Here is a 24909-nt window from a genome sequence, read left to right as displayed (position 1 = left end):
TCAAGCATTGACATCCGACTGGAGCCGAAACCTTACAACAAAAGAAAACTCTGAGGATCCTCCTTCTCTCACCAAGCCCCGAAAACCTGGAACGACCTTCCAAAGTACATACGTAACACAAGAAACCACCTACTATTTAGGAAACTACTCAAAACATGGCTCTTCACGTCATAACTAGAAAGACCGGCCACAGGGGCACACACACAACTAAAAAGTCAATGAAAAGTAGAAAGACCCTGATACACACCGATCAATCAATAAGGAAAAACCAAGGTAAATATCCCATGACATACTAAAGGACCAAACGGGAGACAGCCGCAATACGACCAAAGACCGTAAACATAGCAAGACAAAGACAACACTAGGACGAATCATCAAGAGGACCATGAACTTAAATTATAACCATCCCCAACAGCGCTAAGGACAAAATATAGAGAGGGAAAGGAAGCACTACACCACGAGCCCCAATCTAGTGGGTGAGAAACAAAATGTTTCATCATTACACACTGTCCAGCTACCGCACAGCGGGAAGCACAATGCCCCACCACACACAAACTACAACTAACAACATCCCCAAGGATGTTCACCCCACAAAAACCAACGAACCAACGGAAAGACAGTCATGACAGGAGGAAACAAACTACTGAATACACAGGATCACCAAGACGGAAGCACTAGAGCACCGTATCAACACCACTCCGTCCCTGAAACTTCAAAATCTCAACTGACCAGTGTCACACCAGATAACAAGAGAATAGAGCCATTACTAACAGTCCCACACCCAAAGAAAGGTACAGACACACCTATCAATCGAAACAATTACTCACTATGATACAGCGGGGTCAGCGCAGCACCAACATAGCGAATCAGCCCATGAGGAACCAGCATCAACCCAAAGGCATACAACTCAAACGGAACCAGAAAGTACCTGAATCAGGACACAGACCCCACTAACCCAACCCTCAATCTTCTGCATACCTAAACCACACAAAACCACACAACCACTTCTCTCCCAGCAATCCGCACGCACTTTACCACACCGCGTCAACAACACAAACATCACCTACAGCACTCGAGGCCTCGCCCGATCCGATACTAGCACCAAAGCCTAGCACTCGGTGTATACCGAGCTGAAGCTGCCAACAGCACACCACTTCTCCCACTCTCCCGCTCCCCTTCTCCAGACTAACCCTACCCATCCTTCCCGTTTACAGATCCGCCAGAGCGCCTGGGGACCAATTCCGTTGGTGAAGGTGCCTTTAATATAACATAACATATGTAGCAAGAACCACAGAAGATGTTGCGACTGCGGGGAAAGACTGGCATATGTAGCAAGAAGTACAGAGGAAGTCACGACTGCGGGATAAAGAGTGGCATATGTAGCAAGAAATGCAGAGAAAGCATGCGACTGCAGGGAAAGAGTGGCATGTGTAGTGAGAAGCAAGAAGTGCAGAGAAAGCCGTGAGTGCAGGGAAAGAGTGGCATATGTAGCGAGAACCAAGCAGTGCAGAGAAAGCAGCGACTGCAGGGAAAGAGTGGCATATGTAGCGACAAGCAAGAAGTACAGAGGAAGCTGCGACTGCGGGGAAAGACTGGCATACGTAGCGAGAAGCAAGAAGTACAGAGGAAGCCGCGACTGCAGGGAAAGAGTGGCATATGTAGCGGGAAGCAAGAAGTGCAGAGAAAGCCAAGAGTGCAGCATAGAGAAACAGAACAATGAGAAACAGAACAATGTTTGGGGAAGCAGGCTGGTAAGGAGAAGGTGGTTGTCCCACCAGTCTTGGCAGAAAGACACGAAACTGTAGGATAGAAAGTGTGTGTGCGTGAGACAAGGAGATGAGGAACAGGGCTGGGTACAAATGCAGGCGAAGGAGACCGTTTACAGAGTCTTAGAAGCAAGGCTGATTGGCAATCTTAGCCCAAGACTTGCCAGCATGGCCGCTTTGCTCAAACCACACAGGGGATAATCAAACATAAAAGCATGTTGAATGAATCTTATGAAGGCAGAGAGGAATTCTACTTCTGGTGCGAGCCGGCTCCCTGGGCTCGGCGCTCCGAGAAACAAGTACACAATTCAATTACCGTTGCGTGCCCCCGTTAATGATTGACCAAGGAAATGCCAAGGACTGGAATGTACAGGATGTCATGTGTGTGATGAACGCCAGCCACCACCACCATCATCATCTGACCGCACTGTTTGGTTTGATCTGCCACGCTATCTATGCCCCATATATTACCCCCAGACAAGGCAAGCCTGCGTGCGCCAGCCTTGCAACGCAGTAGGGGGTCATATTTATTTCATAAAGTTATTCCTTTTAATCCTCTTCAGAGAGTCTGGCGCGCCAAATGGAAAACGCATGAATTCTTTATGCCCCTTCGCGCCCCCCCCTCCCCCGGGGGAGAAACAGGGGCGGCTGGAAGTCCTTCTCTGCCAATGCACAATGCCATCCATAGTGTACAGTTGCAACTCCCATCAAGCGTGACATCAGGTAGCAAGAACTATACATTACAAATTGTTTTGTTTTCAAGGTTTGTTTCATTTTTGTGCTTTTAAAAAAAATGTATTTCGAATATTTTAGTCGGACTATTTTTTCCACAGAGTGAATGAGAAACTCAAGAAGTGTCCGACCTCTTAATATGTCCAAAACAAAATGAGGCTTGCATCCTCTCTCATAGAAGGGATGAGAGCAGAGCACTTCCTGGAAAGATACGCCAGGGGTTAGGCCCAGGGTTACAGAACACTTCAGCAGGGTGGCGGCGCCCGATCCCACCCAGCCTTATGCCCCAGCGACCCCCGTGTTATCCCCTCCCAGCTGGCTTGAGAGCAAGTCTCTGATCCCAGCAACCGCCACACTAACCCACCAGACCACGTGGTGACGGCCTGGGGCCACGAGATAAAGATCAGAGCGACGCAAGAACATGTCTAATGCACGGACAAAAATCAGGAGTGCATAGAGAGTACCTGGGCCTGAACCAAGGCGAGGAGCTCATCACACTGGATCCAAGGAAGGGAGCAAGTATGCATCTCCCGTCCCAATCCAGGTGGCCTGCTGCCAAGAACGGCGGTGCCAGGCCACGCCACTTTCTATGGCAATGCCAGCTTTAACAGGAGAGACGGCGCAGCCACAGTTAAGGATTTGGGACCTAAATATAGGGCAGAACCGTCTGCACGCCCTTTCAAGATTAGGAAGAGCTTGTGCAAAGCTGTGAACAGTACCCACCCATCACTTAAAGCAACACATCATTAAAAGTATTAACCAGCAATGCATCCCAAAGGCTGGCAAGAGCCTTTAAGGTCAAACTTTCCCAAAGTGGACACAAATATCCGTGCATTGGGCCGGCATCGGTTTCATGATCGCGGCAGCACTGGGTCTCCGCCAGGTGCACCTAAGCAATCACTTCAATTGCCCACCTATCTTTCCACCTACACTGGTTAGGACTTCCTGGTACAGTTTCTGACCACATATCACTAACTTGGCTATTTTCCCTGAACTTCATGCAACCGCACAAACAGTGCGACCAAAAGATTTATTATGTGTTTTCACGAGTTTACTTCCAAGAAGAGTTCCAGGTCTTGATTGTGAAGGCAAGGGAAGCCTCCTGGCCACTAAAGAAGCCTACACCCCTAAATAGACCAAGGTTTCACGATTTACCTGACAGAATTGCCAGATGGGCAGAGCCTTCCACCAAAGTGAACAGGGGCCATTCCAAAATGATACTTTCTTTTTTTAAACATTTATTTATAGACTTTTAGTTTTGTAAAAGAAAACAAACTTTGTCATTCCCATTCCCAATCCCCAAACCCAAGTCCTCCTGCATTTCGCATCTAAGGTTGTGCGGATAAGGGTTGTTTTTCTGCAGATTCTGGGACTGTGCCATTTGGCAGTTCCAATGTTTTCAGTGGATGTGGTAATATCATGTCCATAAAGTTAATCACACCACAGGTTAGCTGTACATTTGTCCCCGTAATCACGTGGCTCCGCCATTCCACCATGTTACCATTTTTCGGGGCGTAACGTTCTAGGTGCAAGGAACGTTGTCTGGGGATCTGCGGACATTCAATTATCAGATGTTTAGTAGATTCCGTCTCTTTCTGACGGAAACGACATGTGTCGTACTTCGTCGCGGGATCTTTTATTTTCATCAGCCGCTCCTTTGTGTTGTAGAGATTAAGGCGTAGTCTTAAGAACGGCTTCCGATGGTAATTTGAAGGAAATTTAGCCAGATACCTTGGCAGTACATCCATTTTTTGCGAGCACAAGCCTAAATCTAATGCCGAGGCGGATGCGGTACGTTGTTCTGCATTTATGATCCACTTCCATGGTTTGAATTTTTCTTTTGGAAATTGTGGTATCTTTATGACCAGAGACATTTTTATATCTGCCTCTTTCAGAATGGCTAATGATACTTACTTGCACTCCCTTCCACAAGCAGATACACAAGCCTCCTCCTCCATTCGCCCTCCACCGCGAGCGAGGAGGTCAGGCTAACAAACGTGTTAAAACAATGCAGCTCCAAATGGAACCCAATTCTGGGCGTAGAGTCGTACCCCCTAAAAGGCTTATGCCAGACCATACTTAGGCAAAGAAAATGCACCGCTCAGTTCATCAACCATTCGCCCACACAACCAAGGAACCTGCTCCAAAGTGAAGGCCCAGACCTCTGATGGTTGCACGTGCTCTAGTCTTGTCGTTGCCCACCACGCAACAGCTGAATGAGTACCCTGGACCGCCCCCCCCCACCTCCCGAGAACGTCTTTTCCTTGCCAGGACATACCTTCTTGAAGAGCCGCCCAGAGTCCTCGCTGACCTGGCCGAAGCGCGGGATGACGTTATTCAGGTAAATGTCGCTCAGCGTGTTGTGGTCGCGGCTCTCTCGCTTCACCTGGCTCAGCAGAAGGTTCCAGCAGTTGACTGGCGAGAGGACATTCTGGTCCTTCCTGGAGAGGTGGAGAGAGATGGCAGCGTTAATACAGTGAAGTGGGGCTTGCCTGGTGGTCTACATGCTTTTTATGGTGCACGCTCTAGGGTACAAGCAATGTTGGCAGGAGACCCCCACATGCAAGAACAGATTACATTTGCTATCAACAGAAGTCGCCTCCCAACCTTTAGAAAGAGTCACCCTGCTCTTCCCCAACCCCACAGGACATCCCCACCCTGCATAGGACTTCCCCACAGTTAAACTGGCAGGTTCGACTGGTGCACGTGGGGAAAACTATCAAAGCTTCCAATAAAAGTTCCCAAGAAAACAGGACACAGGCGCTTTCTGACAGTGTGTAACCCTGTCCCTCCCAGAATGCAGGAATAGGGCGTTGCATTGACCACAATGTTGGGTAGCGACTTGCGGGTCTGAGCCAAAGAGACACGATTACAAGAAAATAGTCACACCCGTCACCAGAACCTCGAGAGAAAAGGAGTTTATGGCCTGGCCTATTCGCGTGGTTAACATAGCGTCTAGCAGACCTCGTCAATGCACTGGCATCGAAAACAGATGTTTTTGTTGTCTTGTGGTGCAGCTTTTAGAAAAATAAGCAACATTAATATAATGCAACACAAACATGAGAAAAACAGTGTACTAAGTAACAGGGCCCAAAACATGCTTTCAAATGATTCAGACACTTATTTCTCCAACTTGGACCGCTCCACTAGTGCCTACAAAATGGCTGCCAGTGAGGCCACCCTTGCACTCCTGGAGCATCTGACCCCCAACACATACCTTCAGCAGCTCTGGCAGAGCGCTAAAGCGCTTTAGCCAGACCTAAAAGGTAGCCACAGTAATGCATTGTAGACTAGTGGGATGCCAGGATTTGAGAATGAAAAGAGATGTGTTAAATGAATTTAATGTACATAATACAGGCGCCATCACTTCTGCCACTATACATTTATACACATGCTTTCTGCTTTGTGTTCCAAGCCTCTTCTGGAACTACACACCACTGGCTACCAAATGGGCCCCCGAAAATGAAATGGTCTCCATCTGCTTAATCTTGCTCCTTGAAACCGATTATTTGCTAAGAGGCACGCCACAGAGCCCAATACATGAATGCATGAATAGATGATGACTCAGTGGCAGAACCTGTGTCCACGCCCTGCAGAGTGCACTGGCGCCAACCAAGGTTTGGGCCAAGGGGTGGATCTTGAGCCGTTCCAAGTGGCTCAAGGTGGGGACCAATCGAGCAGGTAAAAGGCCATGCCAGGCTGGCAGGGGCACCCTAGCCCTAGTTTCACTTGATACGATATGGCATTTATAACGCGCCTCTAGGCAAGCGCACTACAACTATATTAAAATGGAGGAAAAAAGCAACACCCACCCCAGATTGGCCCGCATCTGAGGATAAAGCGATGAAAGGTTAATGGAGTTCTAATCTCATAGCACGTAAGGTCAAATGTGGGTATCCTGTACACATCCTTTCTTGAGTGACTGCTGGGGAGATTTTACTTTTGGAAATCTTCCCCGTTATCCTGTCCCTCCCTGCACTGCTGCTGGACTGTGAGCCTACCAGCACTACTGCTGGGCTCTCAGTCCCGAGCCTCCCAGCACTGCTGCTGGACCCTGCCCCGGGCCTCCCAGCACTACTGCTGGGCTCTCAGTCCCGAGCCTCCCAGCACTACTGCTGGACCCTGTCCCGAGCCTCCCAGCACTACTGCTGGACCCTGACCCGAGCCTCCCAGCACTACTGCTGGACCCTGACCCGAGCCCCCCAGCACTACTGCTGCTGCTGGACACCGTCTGCTGGACCCTGTCCCGGGCCTCCCAGCACTACTGCTGGGCCCTGTCCCGGGCCTCCCAGCATTACTGCTGGGCTCTCGGTCCCGAGCCTCCCAGCACTACTGCTGGACCCTGTCCCAAGCCTCCCGGCACTACTGCTGGGCTCTTGGACCCCAGTCTCCCAGCACTACTGCTGGACTCTGTCCCAAGCCTCCCAGCCTCTACTGCTGGACTCTGTCCCAAGCCTCCCAGCCTCTACTGCTGGACCCTGTCTGCTGGACCCTGTCCCGAGCCTTCCAGCACTTCTGCTGGACTCTCTGTCCTGAGCCTCCCAACACTACTGCTGGACTGTGCGATCTTTTTCTGACACCAGAGGTGGCGAGACCTTGTTGCCTCACCCACCTCCTTAATGTACTTTGGTTTTGGGTTCACTGGGCCCCTTATGAAGGGGAGGGAGATCTCCCCCTAGTCTTTTTGAGACTCATGCTTTCCTGTGGCAGCACCTCCACCATAGGGGACATGCTGCAATGTAATTTTGGGTTCACTGGGGTGCCCCCGGTAGTCCCCTCCTTTTTGTGACTAGTGTTTTTTTTTTTAACCTATTGCAGCACAAGCCATCCTCTATGAAGGGCTGTGCGGACACTTTGTATCCGCTTAACCTTGTTGAAACTGATCATATTGTTACTTTCCAGGAACCCCCTGAATAGGCTGGTGGTGTTACTTATATATATATATATATATATATATATGTGTGTACACTTTATATTGTAGTTTACTACATGTTTTATTATTGAGACTGTATTCAATAGATTATTTTTTAAATCCTCAATGATATGCTTATGTTAACCTGGTTGACTAGGATACTTGGTTAGAATGATATGCTCATGGCCTAATGCACTTGCACTTTATATTGTAGTTTGCTATATGTTTTTATCTTGAAGGTTGCATATAGGTTTGTCCGAGCTGTGTTCTTATCATGTACTATATATTATATACTACCATGGTTAGCGAAGATATGCACTTGCATTTCATACTTCTATATTTTTGTATTTATATTTGCTAGCTATTGGCACGATTAGCCTCCAAGCTTCCATAGGAAGATATTTGTACTTTATGTCACAGCTGCGGTCTTTATATGAATTTTAATCTTTGCTTATGTGTACTAATTTCTGTACAGCAAATGTTATTGACAATCATTATATTGCCTGCTCCTTTCATTTATTCACCTTACATTTCCACATTTCTTATGTGGGCTTTTAACGTGCTTTGCATTTTACTGCTGTGTCTAAACTTGCACTCTTTATGGTTAATGCAGCTTTTGACCATATTCTAAAATGGCCACCATGGTATCATGCAAGGTTGTGAGCTTAGGTTTGTTGGCAACATGGAAGAAGGACCAATCTGCAATATCTACCTTCATTTTCTACACGTCCTCCTAACATGATCAAGCGCTCAGGGAAGCGCGAAACGCGTCGTTAAGGACACTGTCTAGGCGTCCTGTATTGCTTGCTGTGTGTTTTTGCCTTGTATTTTTTACCTCCCATTAAACTCGGTTTTTCCTCTTAACTGGATTCGAGTTTTTCTCATTTTGTTGGGATTTATAGACCTCATGCATGGAGTGCAGGTTTTTTCCATCCTCCATGTGTTAACATTATTTTTACATGGAGCGTTCCATGTTACAAACCAGCACCAGGAACTTCTATTCTGCTGTGGATTATGCGCGATTTCTCCACGCGCGCATCTGTGGGATCTAACGTTGCAGCCGTCGGCTGACTGTCTGTTGATTGGAGTTCGAGTGTGGCACCCTCTAGGGAGTTAAAACTGATAGCCCTTGGTTGCTAGCTGATGTACTGTGTGCCGGAGGACGCACGAACAATGGCTCGCAGGTAGGTGTCTATTTTGTTTTTTTTCTATTTTTTTTCTATCTTCCTATGGCTTACATGTCGGCATAGTGCTTTCAACACTCACTCCACGCCGGTTTCCACATTTTCTGCATATTGTTCCATATTATACTCATTGTGGACGTTTTTGCTTTGCTGAGGTCGTTCCCTGTTTATACCTTCCTAGTATATATTTTTGGATGGTACTAGCCGAGAACATTATTTGTTGCTCGAGCTTAACCCTTTTTTTCTGGCAATCACACGCGCAGGCATGCAGGACGCCAGGGTGGCAGCCCGGCTTCTCCAGGCCAGGGATTTATTTAACGAGAAGCAGGATTTACCTGCAGTGACATCCACCAATGGGGCCAAAAGAATTACCACCACCGCTTCTACCGAAGTTGTATTGCTCCGTGAAATAGAAAAATTCCGTAAAAAGGAGATATCGAAGTGGTGGGAGGAGCACTCCCTACAAAACTATCTTGATGTGGGTCGTGTACCCCGTGGACTGCGAATTATGATCACACCATCCTTTGAGGACCAGGATTCCAACATGCTGGAAGAGTGGGGAGGTGCCAGCAGTCACTGTTCTGCGCAGTTTTTGAAAATTTTAGTAAAATATGCCAATTCGGATCGCAAGGTTGTACTTTCACATCTTGACAAATTGGAATCTGACTTATGCGACATTCCTAGTACTGAAGAGGGCAAAAAATTACGTAGTAAAATTGAAGAAGATCTTATTACGTATGAAGAGGAGATCAAGCAACGTAAACACAGAAAGTTTATCAGAGATAAGATTGACTATGAATCAGGTCGCATTTTTACTTTTGCCAAGCGATTTGATTCTTTGCGTAAAAGTTCCAACATTCAATCATCTTCTAAACAAGTGGGGGAGGCAGAAACTGTCTCTTCTGAATCTGATGTTTCTGTGTCAGAAAATGATGAAATACCTACTAAACTAAATTTTTTAGACGAAATCAAGACGGCAAAAACCAAAAGAGGGGCAGAGGCCGTGGAAAGAACAGGGGAAGAGGAAGAGGGAGAGGAAACGATCAGAAATTGTCAAAAGGAAAAAAAAACGTCGAGGCTGTCGTGGGAAGCGGCTCAGATGTACAACAACAGGGCAGGTCGATGCGCTCTGGGGCGAAGTAGCAACTACAGACAATATGAATCTTCACCGTATTGTAAACATGTCCTCACACACCCTCACGGGTGTACAAGCTTCATTACTTTCTTTGGGCTTGAATTTCTGTCCGACTACCCAGTTTGACTATGTTCAATCACGTTTGGACTTCAATAAATTCTTACGCAAAGTCAGACTAAAAAAATTCTTCTCCATCAACCCTCCTCAAATTAAACCATCCATGCCACGTCCTGGCCGCACTGACCTCCATATCTCTGATATCTCCACTTTGACGGACTTGGCCTGTCTCCAAAATGAATTGTTTGATCCTTCCACCTTTGATCCAGTTGACTTTGATATTGATCCCAACTGGGATGTACGTACTAAATTGAAAAACAAGTCTAAGTTTAACCCACAATTCTCAGTAGGTGGTTGTATTGAGGCATTCCACGATTTGTGTGTGAATGATTTTCGTAAACTTTGCAAGAAACCCTGTAATAACAAACAGAATCTTACCATCTCACAACGATCGGCTCTTAATGAATTGCAGAATCTGTCTAATATTGTGATAAAACCTGCTGATAAGGGCTCCAATATAGTTATTCAGGATAGGGAATGTTATGTGGCTGAGGCTAATCGTCAGCTACAAGATCGATGCTGTTATTCCAGGCTTTCTAAGAATCCTTTTGTTGAAATACGGTTGGGGCTCACCACCTTATGTACCAAATGGGCCGAGAAAGGCCTTATTGAAGATGAGCTTGCTAAGTTTCTTGTGCCTGTGAGTCATACCATTCCTACTATATACTTTTTGCCTAAAACTCATAAGTCCTTGATCCATCCACCAGGCAGGCCGATTGTAACCTTGTGTGGTTCCCTCCTTGAACATATGGCCCAATTTATCGATGAGACTTTGTTCCCGTTGGTGTCAGTCCTGCCTTCGTATCTACGTGATACAAAGGACTTTTTGAGTCATATCTCTGATATACCTTGGGAGGAGGGTTTAATGTTGGCAACCCTAGATGTTGTCTCCCTTTATACATCTATAGATCACACATTTGGATTGGCAGCCTGCAAATATTTTTTGGACACTCGTTCTTTGAATTATTTGGGGCACAATGGTATGATTTTGGATATGCTTTTGTTTTGCTTAACAAACAATGTATTTCTTTTTGAGGGTTCTTTCTACCATCAAGTTAGGGGCACTGCCATGGGCAGTACCTTTGCACCATCGTATGCTAATCTTACTATGGGGTGGTGGGAGGCTACTTTCTTGTCTGAGCTACTTTTAGCTAGTTTTTCTACACAAGTTATTGGTTGGTGGCGGTATATCGATGATATTTTTATCATTTGGAAGGGAAATGAGAACGAGTGGGCACATTTTGTGAACAGCATTAACACCAATGTCGTGAATTTGAGATTCACTGAATGCCACAGTTTCACTCATATTGTGTATTTGGATGTTAATGTAAGATTGGACAATTTAGGCATCCATACTTCCCTGCACAAAAAACCCACCAATACTGGCCTGCCACTCCATGCAACGAGTTGTCATCCGCTCTCCTGTAAAAACAGCATCCCTTATGGAGAATTCATTCGCTTTCGGCGCAACTGCACAGATATTGAGGAATTTGATCACTGTTGCAGGGTGGCTGCAGCCGATTTCTTACATCAGGGATACCAAAAAAAGATCATTGAGATGGCCTTTTCTAAAGCACGGTCACTCTCAAGAGAAATGTTACTACATGGTTCTGCCAGCAGGAGAAAAAATAAGGATCAGGATGAACCTCGCCTTATTATTACATTTAATAAGGCCTCATATGATGTCCGTAAGATTATTGTAAAACACTGGCATATCCTCAGGCTGGATAAAGACCTTGGTCCACTTCTTCCCAAATGCCCCACATTAACTTATAAGCAGGCACCCTCATTAAAGGATAGATTGGTTTCCAGTTATTTGCCCCCTATCCAGTCAAATTCCATCAGGACCAGTTGGCTACCTGCCTTACCTAAGGGTTTCACTAAGTGCCAAAAATGCAAAGTCTGCCCTCATGCAACCATTTGTAAATCTTTTGCACACCCTGTCACGGGCAAGGAATTTAAGCTGAAACATTTTATTAACTGTGAGACCCCGTTTGTGGTTTATGTTCTAGCCTGTCCCTGCCGTAAATGGTATGTGGGATCTACGACATGTGTTCTTAGCTCCGCATTTTACAGCATCTTAGAGCCATCAAAACCTTGACCCCACGTATCCCATGGCCAAACATTTTAGGCAGGAACACGACAGTGATGTCCGTTTACTTACATTTTTCGCTGTCGCTCATGTACCGATTGACCCAAGGGGAGGTGATCGCACTTTAAAACTGAGACAGCTTGAAACCAGGTTTATTCTGGATTTTGACTCTAAGTATCCCAATGGGCACAATGTGGACGAGGAATTATATACTTTTGTGGGAACGTAATTTTAATTATTTAGTTCCTTTATGCACTTGCACACACCTTTTCCTTCTCTCCTGCCCTATGTTATTTGATCTTGGCCTTCTGCCATAGGTATACTGCTTTTTTGCTTCCTTTTTCTGTTTTTACTTATTTACAAAAATGTTTATTGACCTGGCCTGGAATTGTTTATCTATCTAATGTTTGTTTACATTTTTTTTTTTAATTTTCTTTGTTTACATTATCCAACTTTTTTCATTGTTTAGTTGGTGAACTTTGACTGTCTTGCCCCAGTTTTTCTTCTGTGGTTAGGGGGTTTGAAGTTTGTGAGTACACGATTGTATCTGTACCCTCAAACTCTAGTGGTTGATATTGCTCCTCCACTATATAATTGCTTGTACCTTTTTCATAATAAGCTCAAATATTATGCCATGCACTTGCACTTTATGATTACCTAACCTTCTTCAATTAGGCTATGCTGCTAGAGTGATACGTTTATGACCTCATGCTTTTGCACTTTATACAGTAGTATGCTACATGCTTTCATCTTAAAGGTTGCATTCACTGATTGATAAACTTTCAATGAATAGTGCACTTGCACTTTATGATCATTCAACCTTTCTAACTAGGCCATGTTGCTAGAGTGACAGGTTTACGATCCACTGCAATTGCACTTGCACTTTATATTGTAGTTTACTACATGTTTTATTATTGAGACTGTATTCAATAGATTATTTTTTAAATCCTCAATGATATGCTTATGTTAACCTGGTTGACTAGGATACTTGGTTAGAATGATATGCTCATGGCCTAATGCACTTGCACTTTATATTGTAGTTTGCTATATGTTTTTATCTTGAAGGTTGCATATAGGTTTGTCCGAGCTGTGTTCTTATCATGTACTATATATTATATACTACCATGGTTAGCGAAGATATGCACTTGCATTTCATACTTCTATATTTTTGTATTTATATTTGCTAGCTATTGGCACGATTAGCCTCCAAGCTTCCATAGGAAGATATTTGTACTTTATGTCACAGCTGCGGTCTTTATATGAATTTTAATCTTTGCTTATGTGTACTAATTTCTGTACAGCAAATGTTATTGACAATCATTATATTGCCTGCTCCTTTCATTTATTCACCTTACATTTCCACATTTCTTATGTGGGCTTTTAACGTGCTTTGCATTTTACTGCTGTGTCTAAACTTGCACTCTTTATGGTTAATGCAGCTTTTGACCACATTCTAAAATGGCCGCCATGGTATCATGCAAGGTTGTGAGCTTAGGTTTGTTGGCAACATGGAAGAAGGACCAATCTGCAATATCTACCTTCATTTTCTACACGTCCTCCTAACATGATCAAGCGCTCAGGGAAGCGCGAAACGCGTCGTTAAGGACACTGTCTAGGCGTCCTGTATTGCTTGCTGTGTGTTTTTGCCTTGTATTTTTTACCTCCCATTAAACTCGGTTTTTCCTCTTAACTGGATTCGAGTTTTTCTCATTTTGTTGGGATTTATAGACCTCATGCATGGAGTGCAGGTTTTTTCCATCCTCCATGTGTTTATATATATATATATATATATATATATATATATATATATATATATATATATATATATATATATATATATATATATATATATATTGGTGTGTGGTGTGTGTGTGTGTGTGTCGCACCTCAACCTTCTAAATCACCAGGGAAGACCTCTGCGAGGGGCTTTCCTCCCTAAAACGGGTGGAACAACCAGTCACCTGACCAAAGTTCGCCAATAGTTTTCTGCTGTGGGAGCGTGCAACGCTGCAGTTGCCCTCCAAGGCCCAAAAACTAGCCATCTTCCGTTGCATGGACTTCTGGCTATATTAACGGCTGGAACTCGACGTGGACATCTCCAAGCCTCTGCTCGGACTCCAGAAATCCACAGTGTTACCCTGCACCAGGAGAAGTGCCTACAGGACAACCAGAGTTCGACGGCGTAGTTGCCGAGTGTCCCCGGACCTGGTCCCAAGGAGTGCATCAGTGAAGGGTCCCCTCTTCGTCACTAAACCAAATCCAGGTGTCCTGCCTACCGTCTAAGGCCACCAGAGGCTTCTAAAGACAACCAGCAGTTACCAACTTCAAATTTGCAACCAGATGACCCAGCCTGACGAATTAACTCTGAGCCTTGCACCTGTTCCTAACTTAAGGGGATTGCGGGTCCGAGATAGCTTATATCAATTGACCTGCCCTATCCCCATAGTATTTGCATTGGGGGCAAAGTCCTGCGCTATAGCATAGCGCTACCCAGGGATATCCCACGGTGGTAGTGTACGGGTCAGAACTTCGGTGGGTCCTCCTGAAGATTCCCAGGGTTGGTAGTTGCTCCTCTTCAAACCTGAACTGGACTTCAAATGCTTAAGTCCCATTCGTTCATTGATCTCCATGGACGGCAATGACTAACCTCTGCGCTGTACCGGCCTGAACAGACTGTCCCCCTGAATACTCTCCTCCATCCTCCAGAACCCATTGGGACCACTACAAGCTCTTCAGAGACTTGGGGTAGACTAGGGCTGGACTTCTAATGATTATTTGCAATTGGACCTACCTGTGAGATAACATCACTTGCTCTTCTTTGAAAGTTTGCATTAACTGTCTATGTTCTATGCTAAAGCACTTTAAAGTAGTGTGCAACCCATGTAGATGACCAACTGTGAGTTGCATATACCTTATGGTATTTAAAGTGTGCCTTATTGTAGAGTTGTAATACAAAGGTTATTTTTATAACTTACCCGAGTGGATCTTTTACTTAACTGTTCTGGTGAGTGTTAACTTTACTGAAGTCCCCCTCCTTCCTCGTAAGTTCAGCCTTGCTGCTTGGTCATGCTGCCACAGTAAGTGCCTTTGCTCAACTGGGCTTGCAAGAAACCTTGATAAACCCAGGTTGGCTTTTCCAAGCCCTATCCCAGACAGAGACTTTGAAAAACCCTGCCACCAGTGAAATATTTAAAAAAGCATATTGCATGTCCAACTACAAGTTTGATTATCAAATTGCCCCCAATTCATTTTGGTGGGTGATGGCAACATGTGCCACATGAAGTGCACTCCTCCGGAGGATTGGTGCCAACTCCGCTGTGCAGCATTTAATTCCCGCCATTGAGCTCGCAGTGGGATCAAATCCCCACTGTACAACTGCATCATTCTAATGGCTGAGTGGCCCTCTTGTATAGTGTCCACTGTGTAACAAAAGCACCTATTGGCCCCGGGCAGCAACCAGCAGCGCCCAATTAGCAATGCAATCCTGGTAGCAGCATTCAGCGCACAAATCACAGCATCAGTCTGCAGTGCATCCGGCCTTACCGGCAGCAGCCACCCATACGCCCATGAACGCAGCCACCTGCAGTGCATCCGTCCTTACCGGCAGCAGCCACCCGTACGCCCATGAACGCAGCCACCTGCAGTGCATCCGTCCTTACCGGCAGCAGCCACCCGTACGCCCATGAACGCAGCCACCTGCAGTGCATCCGTCCTTACCGGCAGCAGCCACCCGTACGCCCATGAACGCAGCCACCTGCAGTGCATCCGTCCTTACCGGCAGCAGCCCCCCATACGCCCATGAACGCAGCCACCTGCAGTGCATCCTTCCTTACCGGCAGCAGCCACCACTATGCCCATGAACACAGCCACCTGCAGTGCATCCGTCCTTACCGGCAGCAGCCACCCGTACGCCCATGAACGCAGCCACCTGCAGTGCATCCGTCATTACCGGCAGCAGCCACCCGTACGCCCATGAACGCAGCCACCTGCAGTGCATCCGTTCTTACCGGCAGCAACCACCACTATGCCCATGAACGCAGCCACTTGCAGTGCATCCTTCCTTACCGGCAGCAGCCACCACTATGCCCATGAACGCAGCCACCTGCAGTGCATCCTTCCTTACCAGCAGCAGCCACCCGTACGCCCATGAACGCAGCCACCTGCAGTGCATCCTTCCTTACCGGCAGCAGCCACCACTATGCCCATGAACGCAGCCACCTGCAGTGCATCCGTCCTTACCGGCAGCAGCCACCCGTACGCCCATGAACGCAGCCACCTGCAGTGCATCCTTCCTTACCGGCAGCAGCCACCACTATGCCCATGAACGCAGCCACCTGCAGTGCATCCGTCCTTACCGGCAGCAGCCACCCGTACGCCCATGAATGCAGCCACCTGCAGTGCATCCTTCCTTACCGGCAGCAGCCACCAGTCTGCCCAAACGAGCAGCCACCTGAAGTGCATTGCTCCCGGTTACAGACTAGAGCACATCTCGGCCTAGCCGCACAGCTGGTGCAGTAATGCTGGAATTACAAGCATGCGTCTAGGGAATTGCCAGTGCACAGGGCAGTGGAGAGTGCCTTGGACTCTCTGTAAAATGAACAGGGCACCAAAAGAATAATTTGCTTGAATGCTTGACCCAGTCTTCTGATGAATCCAGTGGAGTCATCACCGATTTCCCTGCAGTGACCCCTCTCCCATGTGGTCAGGGGATGGCAGCAGCAACCTGATCCTAACCCTGGGGCAGCTATATGAGAGATGATCACATGAGAGAAGGAAGATGTTGTGGCTCCATCAGATGAAACATCGGATCCCCCATTTTCCCTTGAAAACATCATCCCCGTGTCTGAAACCCTATAGCCTATTGTCATGAGTCCACTCCTTTCCTATGAAGAGTAGGGAAAACCCTTCCCCCAAAACTATTGACCAACCTCCCAACCAGGGCCCGATTTGCCAAAGTGATGAAATCACCTCCTTCAATTCCACTTGTCAATCAATCAGAACTGACTTGTCATCAAAATCTTTTGAAAATGCTTATCCGAATTCCATAAGTCATTACAAGAATTCATAAAATCTTAGGACGAAGAAAAGCAAAGATCGAAAAATGTGGAGCAAAAGAGACTGTAAACCTAGCGAACGCTCTAGTGTTTGCTGGCGCTCAACTGTGCCCAGGAAATGTAAGCAGCCCGAATGGAAGGCTGCTGCTGTGGCACATGGCGAGAGGGCTTCACCTCTCCACGAGAAGCAGGGAGCCGAGAAGCTAGTATCGGAGTGGTGGAGTCAGGTGGCTCACCACATGAGGAAGAGTCACTACAGGAACCAGAGGCGTTGGTAGGGGGTGGGGGCGCTGAGGGGGATATAGCCCCTAGTCATTTGGTTGTGGCCCTGTATAGAATCTCAGGGGCTACAACCAAAAGGCCAGACAGCCCCGACTCCCGACAGTCCCGACATCAGCATAGCCCCGGATCTTTTACAGATCTAGCAACACCGCTGGCAGGAACACCGCAAGCTATAGAAGAACTCTGTTCGCAGGCACAGGGGACCAGCATTTTGCTTACCAAAGCCAATGAGACAGCAGGCATGTCAAGAGGAAGCCGCCAAGGACCGACGAGAAAAGGAAAGACCGCGAGAGGGAAGCAGATGCGAATCTACACCCGGCCGACTGTGAGAGAAGATGCCAAAGCAGACAGAAACCAGTGAATCCTCGAAAAGCAACAGGGACACCATGGCGTATCGGCAAAAAACGACAAGTGCAATCAATTCAAAGTTACTTAATTGGGAACGAGAAAAGAGATGGGTATATTAAGAGAAGGGTATTTGAGTTACAAATAAACCCCCTTCTAATGTGTAAATGCACACAGTGTCAATATGAAGAAAGTAGAAGAAAGCCAATATATCGGGAAGAAACATTATCGAATACTATATAGAGACAACTGTGGCAGGCGCGTACGCCAGGCAACTTCAAGTGTGTGAAACAGAACTCCTGCCAGGGGAGTACACCAGGCAATTGGATAATTGTGTTGAACAAGTTTTATGTTGAAGTGTTACACTTGGCCAAGGAAGGCCCAAAGAACTCAGCTCAGGGGCAATGTGCTTGCCTTGGAAGCAAGAGGACACAGAGCAACACAGGTTCAATCCCCGGATCCGTGCTTAGCAACCTCTGGGTATTAAGCACGTTATAAATATCTTAACTGTTCTTGAAAAGAATTGTGAAGTTTAACAAGTTTTGTATGCAGATGTTGCACTTGACCAAATGAAGCCCAAAGAATTGTTGAAAGAAACCAACATTGGGAAGGAAAACAGTTGTAGTGCAAGTGTTGTACTTGGCCAAGAGAAGCCCAGAGATTGTGAAATCAAACAGTTCATGTGCACGCAGTGCTCTAGATAAGATTGGGGAGTGGGAGTATTTAACTCCCTATTTTTGAAAGTTGGGAGTAAAATTGTTTTTTAGGGAGTCAAATAAGTCCATTTTCCAATGGAAGTATTTTATACGCGGATAGAACGTGTAATAATGATGTCTTTGCGCCTGGTTATTTTACGTCTTCCCATTAGGCAGTGGTAATGGTAGTTTCTTCCTGTGGTACTATGTGCACTACACTGCTCCAAACATATCCATGGAGCTATGTGGGTGAAAGCTATTTTTTGTTGCAAGTATTTTTACTCCCTATTTTTATTTATGGTATTTGCCTATTTTCTGGGAGTAAAAGTGTTTGATACACCCCTTATCTGTAGGGCTGGGTGCACATGTTGAAGAACTGTGGCGAATTAACACTCAAGAAGCAAAGAGGAATTCAGAGGAAGGGAGCAACCCTCTGGAACAAAGACCTGTACCTTTAAGTGGCCCAAACAACGATGGCGGGTGAAAACCTCAAGGAATAAAGAGGAATTCAGGGGAATGGAGCTACTCCTCTGGAACCAGGACCTTTATCCTTGAAGAAACCTTTGCTTAAGTAATTTATCCTTCCTTTATGAACACTTTTTCCAAACCACCCTAGGTTAAAGACACTTCCCCTTTTCACCTTAGACTTAAGTTTGTAGTGTGTGGGGCAGAACAGAAAGTTGGACACAGGACAGTTTTATTTTTGACTTCCTGACAAGGAAAGCGCCTTAGTTTTTGTTAAGGCAGGGAAATTCCTCTAGAGCAGGGCCAGAGAGAGGCATTTTCCCAACCCCTTTTATTTTCAATAAAAGTCTTTAACCAAAAACATAGCAAACTTGCATCCGACTCATTTTGGACTCCTCACACCTCCCACCAGAAGCCTGCAGTGCAGCGCTCCCTGAGGCCCAGCACTTCAGCCAAGAATTTGCTAGATTTAATGGAAAAAGCTAGAATGGTCTAAATTAAAGTGGGAGGTCCTCTGCGAGTTCCAGCAGAAAATGTCCCTTCCGACTGTAAAGCCACAAAATAATTGTTTTAAATATGAATTTAGCCTCATGATCCCACTTCCTGCAACAATTTCTGTAAAGAATCAGAACAGCAGTATTTGTATTTTGTATTTTATTTATTTGTATAGCGCATCAGGCCCAGGGGCAACCGGGCGCATCACTTAGTTACAGCATGAAAAGGCAGACAGTGCAATAATTACAAAGTTTACAGGTTTAAAAATAACAATGAGAGGACAAAGCAAGATTGTATTTACAAGGATACAGGTATGTACAAGTTAACAGAGAACCCAGAGCTAGATGTCTTGGGCAAACAGCCAGGCTTTGGTAAGGTGTTTGAATCTCGGGAATGAGGGTTCTGCTCTGAGCTCATTTGGAAGCGTGTTCCATAGTTTAGCTGCCAAGGTGGGGAAGCTAATTCCACCTGATCTTTGGAGATTGAAGCGTGGAACCTCAAGGCAGTTAGTTTGAGCCATTCTACGAGGTCTAGTGGAGTTGTGGAGGGGAAATCGGTTGGCCAGGTAGCATGGAGCTTGGTTATGAAGGTATTTTTGGGTCAGAGCCAGAGTTCTCAGGGAAATTCGGTGTGGGATTGAGAGCCAGTGAATGTTGCGTCTGGTGTCGGATATGTGTTGGCGCCTAGGAATGTTGAGGGCAGCTCTAATCGCATTGTTTTGGACATTTTGTAGCTTATTTAAGTTGCAACGATTAGTGCCCAGATAGAGTGCATTGCAGTAATCAATCTTGGATAATACGAGGGTCCTAGTCAGGGTAAGGAAATTGGCTGAGGAGAGAAAAGGGCGGCTGGCTGCAATAAGCTTGCAGGTATATGCTGCTGCGGAAGAGACTGAGTTGGTTTGTCTGGTCAGGGATAGAGTCGAGTCAATGTAGATCCCTAGGGTTTTTGTGTCCTTGGCGGTTGGGATAGTATTCCCATCGATGATGAAGGACTTAAACGCAGGGTCGAGTTTGGTAAATTTTAGTGGCGAACCAAGAATAAGGAGCTCTGTCTTTTCATCATTAAGACAGAGTCCGCGTTGCGCCATCCATGCTTGGATGACCTGGTAGATGGCATTCATAGTGAGGGAGTCAGCAGTGTAGTCGCCTGAGATGGGGATTAGTATCTGGGTGTCGTCAGCGTAATTGGTGTAGGCGACACCCAGATAATCCAAGATATCAAAAAGAGGTTTAGTAAACACGTTATACAACATGGGAGAGACAGAAGATCCTTGTGGCACGCCACAGGAGACGGGTGCCGGTGGGGCGGCTGCTAGTGGAGAGAACACACGCAAAGATCTATCGTCTAAAAAGGAACTAACTAATCCAAATTGTAGCTTTGTCGGAGAATTGTGCAGCTGATTTGAGGTGGTGGCAGAGAATTTCATGATTGACAAGATCGAAGGCCGCCGAGAGATCCAAGAGGAGTAGGAGAGCAAGTTTGCCTTTGTCTTTTAGATCTTTGATCTGTGTTTTTAGATCTATAAGGGCAGTTTCGGTGCCGTGGCATGGGCGTAACCCAGATTGCCTGAGTCCCAGACGTTTGTTAGATTCAAGGTAATCTTGAATTTGTAAGTAAGCTGCTCGGTCGAGGATTTTTAGTAAAAACGGGACTGTAGCGATTGGCCTGTAGTGTGTGGGTATGCTAGCATCCAGGGTAGGTTTTTTCAGAAGAGGGATGACCCAAGCATCGTTTAGGTTGTCAGGTACAATCCCAGAGCTAAAGGAAGAGTTGATGAACGTAGTGATGAATGGCGCTAGGTCATGAGCTGCTACTTACCTGTAACTCCTTCTCTCCAGCATGGGTCTTATATGGATTCACATGCTACGAACATTCCCCGTCAGGCTGGGAATCTACAGTAAAATAAAGCAGTTTAGCTTTCAACAAAAAACTGCATTCTCACTTGTTTATCCTATTCCTGTCACTTTGAGTCATACTGACCCAATCAATGACATTCGTCCTCCTTAGCTCCAGCCCTGGTGGCCATCTTCATATTTGCTCCCGCACGCGAGTGGCAGTAGGACCCGAGAAGAGCCACAGAGGAGAAGGTGGCAGGGTATGCATGTGAATCCATGTAAGACCCATGCTGGAGAACAAAAGTTACAGGTAAATTACGTGTACCTTCTTCAGCATGGGGTCTTGCACGGATTCACATGCTACGAATGCGATTACACAGCAGTACATACACAACCATGGGAGGTGGCAAGGCGCAACAGAATCAATAAGACGTACCTCTGGAACACACTCACCGCAAGAAAACAGGTTGCGAAGCACTGCTTGTCCAACACGAGACTCCTCCATGGAATCCCTGTTGACAAAGAATCCCTTGAAGGTGAGAGTAGACCTCCACGTAGCAGCCCTGCAGATATCCAGCAGGGGAACACCAGAGAGGAACGCTGTTGTAGATGCGATTACTCTGGTGGAATGGGCCCTCGTTCATCTTGGCTATGGCCTGTTGGCCGGCCAGGTGATGGCAATGCATGAGGCAACCTGAGAGCCATCTGGAGATGGACGCTTTAGATAGGGCCTTCCCATGACCCACTGGTCTAAAGTTTACAAAAAGCTGAGAAGTCTTTCGAAAGTCCTTTGTGCGTGCAACATAGAATTTCAAGGCACCCGCCACGTCCAGCAAATGCAGAGACCTTTCAGCAGGCGTAGAAGGGTTTGCAAAGAAAACTGGCAGTATCAAAGGTTTGTTGAAATCAAAGTCTGACAGGACCTCAGCCATAAAGGAAGGATGAGTCCTTAGAACCACTTTCACTGGGTGGGACGACAAATATGGAGACTTGCATGGTACCAACTTGTATCAGAGTTCTCTGTCGTAGCATGCAAGGACGGCTAAGGCATGGATGGCTTTGACTGTAGACGCCACAGTGGATCTGGTGGTACCTCTCGAGAAGGTGCTTAGCACAGGCGTACCTGGAGAAGGAAGTGCAGACGGAAAGGCCCAGCCGGGACTGAGACGCCTTGGAGGCAATGCTACTCTTGAGATAGCTGTTGTGACTGTAGAAATGGGGTCTGCATTCGTCGGAGAACCTGTAGACATGATAAAATCCGGTACCGCCGGCCTGGCTGACGGTGTCGTTGACGATAATGGTCTTGGAGTCATCGATCAGAGCATCTTTGGGGTCAGCGACGATGATGATGATGATGCAGACGACTATGAACGATGCTTCGACGGGATTGATGGTGAAGGCATGGACGATATCCGGCCCCATGAAGACATGGTTCCCTTCATGCATCCAGGCGACAGATGCAGTGTTCGTCGACGAGGAAATCTGAGTGTGTGACGACTTCGTCTTTTTAGGTACCTTGCCCTTGGAAGCATCCTCAAAGGATCTCGACCTCTTGCCAGTGGGAGTATACTCTTTGGGCCAGTTCGCCCGGCACAGCAATGACACGCGCACAGACACCGAGTCAGAAGGTTTACCTTAGTCTAGCCACATTCCTGATCCAACATGAAACACTCTTACTGCCAGGCTTGGAACTCTATCGCACACCAAACATTATCGAAGCCCTGCTTCTTGTCCGCCCATTCGTGCACAAGTCTATCCGGGTGTACTGTGAAGACCGCTGGGCTCTACAACTAGATCCCGATAAAGGCCCTTACCACTCAGAGGCCCGATAAACCTTGGGTGGGACCTTCATGCAATCACAGGCACAGCACACCAGGACATACCAATCCGTCTCCGTGGAGATGTTCTTGCAAACTACTCCGGTGAAAGTAGTTCCACACTACACGAGCCGCTTTAACACATCAAGTGCACCCCATCACCACACACCAACTACATCTAGTACCAGGCCTGGCCTGGATATTGCCATCAGAGGGAAGCCTTTGATTTAAACCGAGCTGTACTTTCCTGAAACTTTCTCGCGCTTACCGATCGCTAAACACGCTACCCTACTGCAACAACCACATTACATCCCCCCCCCCTCCCAACAGTAATGTTTCTCCTACTGAATGGGTTTATCTAGCTATACTCTGCCAGGATCACAATGCACCACTGCTCGGGCTACGGCAAGCACCGTAAAACAACTACAGTGGTGATGGGCGCAGAATACAAAAGCTGGCACACAAAACCCAAAGCGCAACCCTATAGTGGAGTAAACCATGAATGGGACACTAAGACAATGCGATTACAGGATCTGCCCAGGATCACATACTTTAAGTCAGTGGTATTCAAACTTGTTCATACCGAGACCCCCCCTTCCCTTGAGTAAACATTCTTTCTGGGACCCCCACCGAGGTGTTGCCCCCTCTCCCTCCCCCTTTATCCACCTTAGGGAGCCGAAAGGATGTCCAGGGAGGCCCAGGATCATAAAAACATACACAATTTGCTTTCAATAGAAATAAAGGCAGTAGACAATCACGTGAATCCTTTTTTTTTACATTAAAAACAGTCATCTTAATCCCTTTCTAAAGAGTCTGGCGGCCCAACTAGGCATCTTTTGGGCCCCCCAGTTTGAAGACCACTGCTTTAAGTGGTTAAAACAGGTGTTGGGCCCAGTCTGCGATGAAAGAATGTGCTCACATATCTTCACCTGTAAACATTTAATAACGGTTTATGTGTTCAGAGTTTACATAATTATTACTTGCATAGAGATGCATTTAAAAGTATACAAATCAAATAGTAAAGTAACCTGAAAACATAATGTAAGAGAAATACGATGGAATAGCAACACGTTGACCTAACATCCCGAAAAAAATAATATATAGGTATCGCCATCACTCAATTTCTACACTCCGAATTGAATACATTACAAACATAAACAAATGTCATTTCACTGTTAAAACTGTATTACCAAGTCTTAAAGACACCGCAAAAGAAAAAGCATTATACGGTTAGCTGCTTGTGGTCATTATTTTACATAGCATCCGGTGTCATGCACCCTTCCCATTTCTGATCACCATCTTTCACACATCTCTATAAACAATGGTCCCTACTCAATGGCACCCCCAATGGGCTGCCTGGGCCATTACAAACCAGAACAGCCCACCCAACTGGTCACTCTATCTTAACTATAAAGTGTCATAATAGAACGGGGCTGACACACCAGTGCTATTTGCAAAATACATGTGCGTGTAAATGCGTGAAACTCCGGCCCAAAGCAGAAGTGACGTGTTGGCCCAAAGCGGAAGTGACGTGTGGAGTGAAAGGGCCTATGTTTTCAGATCTTTTTTCAAACAGGTGTCGGTTTCTAAAAGCACTCCGTTTCCTTTAAAAGGAAAAGAACACGAAGCCAGATTGAATAAGGCAATCTAACAATACACACGTTACCAGACATCAGAACCATATTTGAGGATTTAATTAGACAGGATTCCCCCCCCCTCACTACATAGACACAAAGAAACGAAGTATCAATGTAAAGTAAACTGAGAAATCACAGCACCGACCGAAGGGCCACACCTCAAACCGCAGTTTGTTTGTTTGTTTGTTTGTTTATTTATTTATATAGCGCTCTTGACCCAGGGGTATATATGCGCTTTGAACATCAGGTTACAGGTAAAAGACAATAGTACAGTATTGATAGGGCATAGATAATAGTATTCAGACAATATACATAAAATTGGACATTCGGAGTGCATACATAT

The 24909-nt window shown here is 46.2% G+C and overlaps 1 protein-coding gene across 2 annotated transcripts in view; it reads right to left on the bottom strand.

Moving 5' to 3' along the window:
* SRGAP2 (SLIT-ROBO Rho GTPase activating protein 2) overlaps positions 1–24909 on the bottom strand; it is a 400495-nt gene that overhangs the window by 191438 nt on the left and 184148 nt on the right. For both annotated transcript variants that reach the window (XM_069633174.1, XM_069633175.1), the window contains one exon: positions 4777–4939. In XM_069633174.1, coding sequence (XP_069489275.1) covers positions 4777–4939 — 163 coding nt within the window. The remainder of the gene's footprint in view (positions 1–4776; positions 4940–24909) is intronic.

Source organism: Ambystoma mexicanum, chromosome 13, assembly GCF_040938575.1.
Source record: "Ambystoma mexicanum isolate Mex_15411 chromosome 13, UKY_AmexF1_1, whole genome shotgun sequence".
In the NCBI taxonomy this organism is placed as follows: Eukaryota; Metazoa; Chordata; class Amphibia; order Caudata; family Ambystomatidae; genus Ambystoma; species Ambystoma mexicanum.
The sequence above is the reverse complement of the archived record's forward strand: the minus strand, read 5'-3'. Positions and strand labels throughout refer to the sequence as shown.